The 3,717-nt window shown below is 47.8% G+C and overlaps 1 protein-coding gene across 1 annotated transcript; it reads left to right on the top strand.

The window, feature by feature from the left end:
• Positions 1-2,534: 2,534 nt before the first annotated feature.
• LOC125530892 (60S ribosomal protein L26-1-like) lies at positions 2,535-3,304 on the top strand. Its single transcript, XM_048695309.1, has one exon. It carries the CDS (start codon positions 2,627-2,629, stop codon positions 3,098-3,100), a length of 474 nt encoding a protein of 157 aa, XP_048551266.1. The 5' UTR covers positions 2,535-2,626; the 3' UTR covers positions 3,101-3,304.
• Positions 3,305-3,717: the final 413 nt, after the last annotated feature.

Raw genomic sequence — 3,717 nt, forward strand, 5'->3', positions numbered from 1 at the left:
CTTGGCTCCTTTATATACTGAGGCAAGAGGCACCCTAGAACACACAAGTTGATCCACATGATCTATTCCTTAGCCGTGTGCGGTGCCCCCAGCCACCATAGTCCTCGATAATACTGTCGCGGAGTTTAGGCAAAGCCCTGCTGCTGTAGTGCATCAAGATCGTCACCACGCCGTCGTGCTGACGGAACTCTTCCCCGACACTTTGCTGGATCGGAGTCCGGGGATTGTCATCGAGCTGAACGTGTGCTAGAACTCGGAGGTGCCGTAGTTTCGGTGCTTGATCGGTCGGATCGTGAAGACGTACGACTACATCAACCAAACGCTTCCGTTGTCGATCTACTAGGTATGTAGATCATACCCCCCCTCTCGTTGCTATGCATCACCATGATCTTGCGTGTGCGTAGGAAATTTTTTTGAAATTACTACGAAACCCTTCACCCTTAGTTCAGGACTCCCTCAATCAGGTCACATGAAGAACTCACCGAAGAACACATCATGAAGATTGACTGATTGATAATATGTCTTACAATGGATGCCAGATGTGATGCACAATTACAAGTATGGCTAGATGACTGAGAACTATGGTGGTGATGAAGGTGGTGGCTATGGATATGGATATGGGCCATCTCCATATCCATCTAACCTACGAAGATGATGATGTGGCGGCCTGTTCTATTGCTTATTTGGCGTCGAGCCTTTTATAAAGGTTGTTCAGGTGGATCAGGCACCTCTGTTGGCACTCCATATGACCATCGATGCGAGCGGGGATGGTCGCATAGAAGGCCGTCTTTTGCTCTGTTTCCTCTGGTGCGCCTCCCACTTGATCCCCTCTATCTCCACTTTACTCCTTTCCATGTATTGGGTTAATTTCGTCCATAAATAACACACTTTTTTTGACCTTGCATAAATAACACACTTGCTATGGAAACAAAATAAAGCTCGGATATGTGGAATCCTTTGCATTCATTAGTGATTAGTGATAATATGAGAGCGAATATCTCTATTTTGATAAAATATTTTGGTTTAAACTCAGGTTAGAGGAGTATAAAAATAACACCCATCACTTGTCCCTATCAAAGTGGAGCGTGGAGTGGCATTCAACCAGGCTGCAATGTTCGGGCTGCCATGTCGGCTCCTTTTCAGGAATCATGGGTTAGACCCCTTTATGGTTGGCACAGTAGTCATGACCTCGTCGGACCTTCATTATTTCAATTTGATAGTTTGGACGAACCTCAATTCTTGTCACCCAATTCCAGGGCAGCTACAAGGCTTCAGTTGGCTTAGGGTTTTCCACCTCCTTTTGATTAGACGGTTGGTTATGAGATTCTTCCTTAGTTTCCCGTCTTCTCTATCTTTTTCCTCACTTCACTTGGCCGAGCTGCAATGTTTCCATTGCCCATCCTTAGAACTCTTCTTCCATCAACCTTGCCTAGTGTACAATGCGACTTATGAGCTAGAATCGTTTCCCCTTTGTTAGTTCTGGTTCCCCAAATTTTCAAAGTCATGACGCCCTGTTCCATGAGTCGGTAAGATCTTAACCACTGAATCTGCACACTCGACAACCTCCGAACTTTTACATGATGTTCCTTTTGCCACTCCATCTTGGAGAATCTACTTGATGAATCATCGTCACATGTGCCTTTGGTTGTAACTATTCACCATCAAGCGACATTTCAGAAGGGGACTCACAAACTTCGATGCTTGCCTGTCCTACAAAAGTACCGAAATAAATGGAGCATATTCTTCATTGATTGTCCATCCAGCAAACATATCTTCCGGTGCCTGCTCTTGATTCTTGAAAGTTTGGTGGAAAGTGCTCATCGCAACACCAAGATCTTTATACACGAGCGTGAAGCTACATCTTATGCTTTTTGCCATTGCACATATGACATCATTCTTTGGTACTCCCTCCGATCCATATCACTCGTTGCTCAAACAGATGTATGTAGCACTAAAATACGTCTAGATCCACATAATTGTATGAACAATCTTGATGGTAAATTCACATAATTCTTTTTTTTGCGGGGGCAATTCACACCATTCATCTTGCTTATTGTTTATCTTGATGGTAAACGTGTCAATAATTACAACATGTGAGAGCAGGTTCTTATAAAAAAAATAATTCTAGCGCTAAAGCTAAGAGGAAGAAAGGGTGATACCAGAAGAAAAGCCGTGGATCAAATACATCAAGGTTTGCCCTAAAAAAAGGCATCACGGTTTGCCCTAAAAAAAAGGCATCGCGGTTTTCTAACGTGCATCGCGAGCGCTCAACGCTGCCAATTTTTCCTTTTGAGGGCTTCGACGTTGCCAACTAGGCTTTCAGTTTACACGGCCCAGCAGATCCGCATTCTCCTCGTCGGCCCTACTTGTTTTGTAAGCCCGGAGAAACAAGTAACATCGGCCCAACTAGCCCAACCACCCATTCCGGCGAGCGAATCCACGCCGTCCACTCCCGATCGAACGCCCTGACGCGCCCACGCGACGGACCGCAAATAAACCCTAGTAGCACACCACCTATATATTCCCCTCCCATCGCCACATCCGGCCGCCTCCACACACTCCCTCCCGCCGCAAAACCCTAGCCGCCGCCGCCCCAGGTAAGGGAGAGAGCCCCCCCCCCGCCGCCATGAAGCGCAACCCCCGCGTCACGAGCTCCCGCCGGAAGTGCCGCAAGGCGCACTTCACGGCGCCGTCCTCCGTCCGCCGCGTGCTCATGTCCGCGGCCCTCTCCTCTGAGCTCCGCCACAAATACAATGTCCGGTCCATCCCCATCCGCAAGGATGACGAGGTGCAGGTCGTGCGCGGCACCTTCAAGGGCCGCGAGGGAAAGGTGGTGCAGGTCTACCGCCGCCGCTGGGTCATCCACGTGGAGCGGATCACCAGGGAGAAGGTCAATGGATCCACGGTGAACGTCGGCATCCACCCCAGCAAGGTGATCGTCACCAAGCTCAAGCTCGACAAGGACCGCAAGGCCCTCCTCGACCGCAAGGCTCGCGGCCGCGCTGCTGACAAGGCCAAGGGCAAGTTCACGGCCGAGGACGTCGCCGCCGCCGCTGGGGGTGCCACGGCCACCGGCGCCTCGCTCCAGGAGATCGATTAAGCTCGGTGGATCTGCCGGTTGCCATACTGCTCTTGCTATCCTAGTTTTTTAATATCACCAGTCCTGTTAGGATATGCTACCTGAAATATGCTCCTTTATCATTCGTAAGATGTTCGATGGTGACGTTTGGGAACCTTTATTAATGTGCATCTATCATGTGGCTGTGCGTTGGATTTTGATATGAAGTCTTCGTTATATGTTTAATATCTGGTTCGTTGTTTGTCGTTTAGATCTGGTTCATGTTATTATGTTCTCTCTACCTGTGTGCACCTGTAGAGATTAAAATCACCATCCGTTAGTTCTCAGGTTAGACTGATCCTTGTCTAGTGTTAGTTCATTGTGGTAGTTGCTCTTTGGTGGTGTTTATGTGTGCTCTGTATCGATTTGCTAGATCATACTAGATGGTCTGTAGTTTTTAGTCAGCCATAGTTAAATATCTGCAAGGGAAATGTTAAGCTACTGCAAGTTACTTGCACAATTGATGGTGAATTCTTCCTGCTTTCAATAGGCAATTGCGATGCACCATTTGTGTTTCTAATAGCAGTCAGGATCCTGTGTTTCGTCCTTCTCTGGTCAGGTTGCATTAGTTTTAGCAAGAAATTTCAGGTTCATTGAAA

The sequence above is a fragment of the Triticum urartu genome, unplaced genomic scaffold (genome assembly GCF_003073215.2).
Source record: "Triticum urartu cultivar G1812 unplaced genomic scaffold, Tu2.1 TuUngrouped_contig_6639, whole genome shotgun sequence".
NCBI lineage: Eukaryota > Viridiplantae > Streptophyta > Magnoliopsida > Poales > Poaceae > Triticum > Triticum urartu.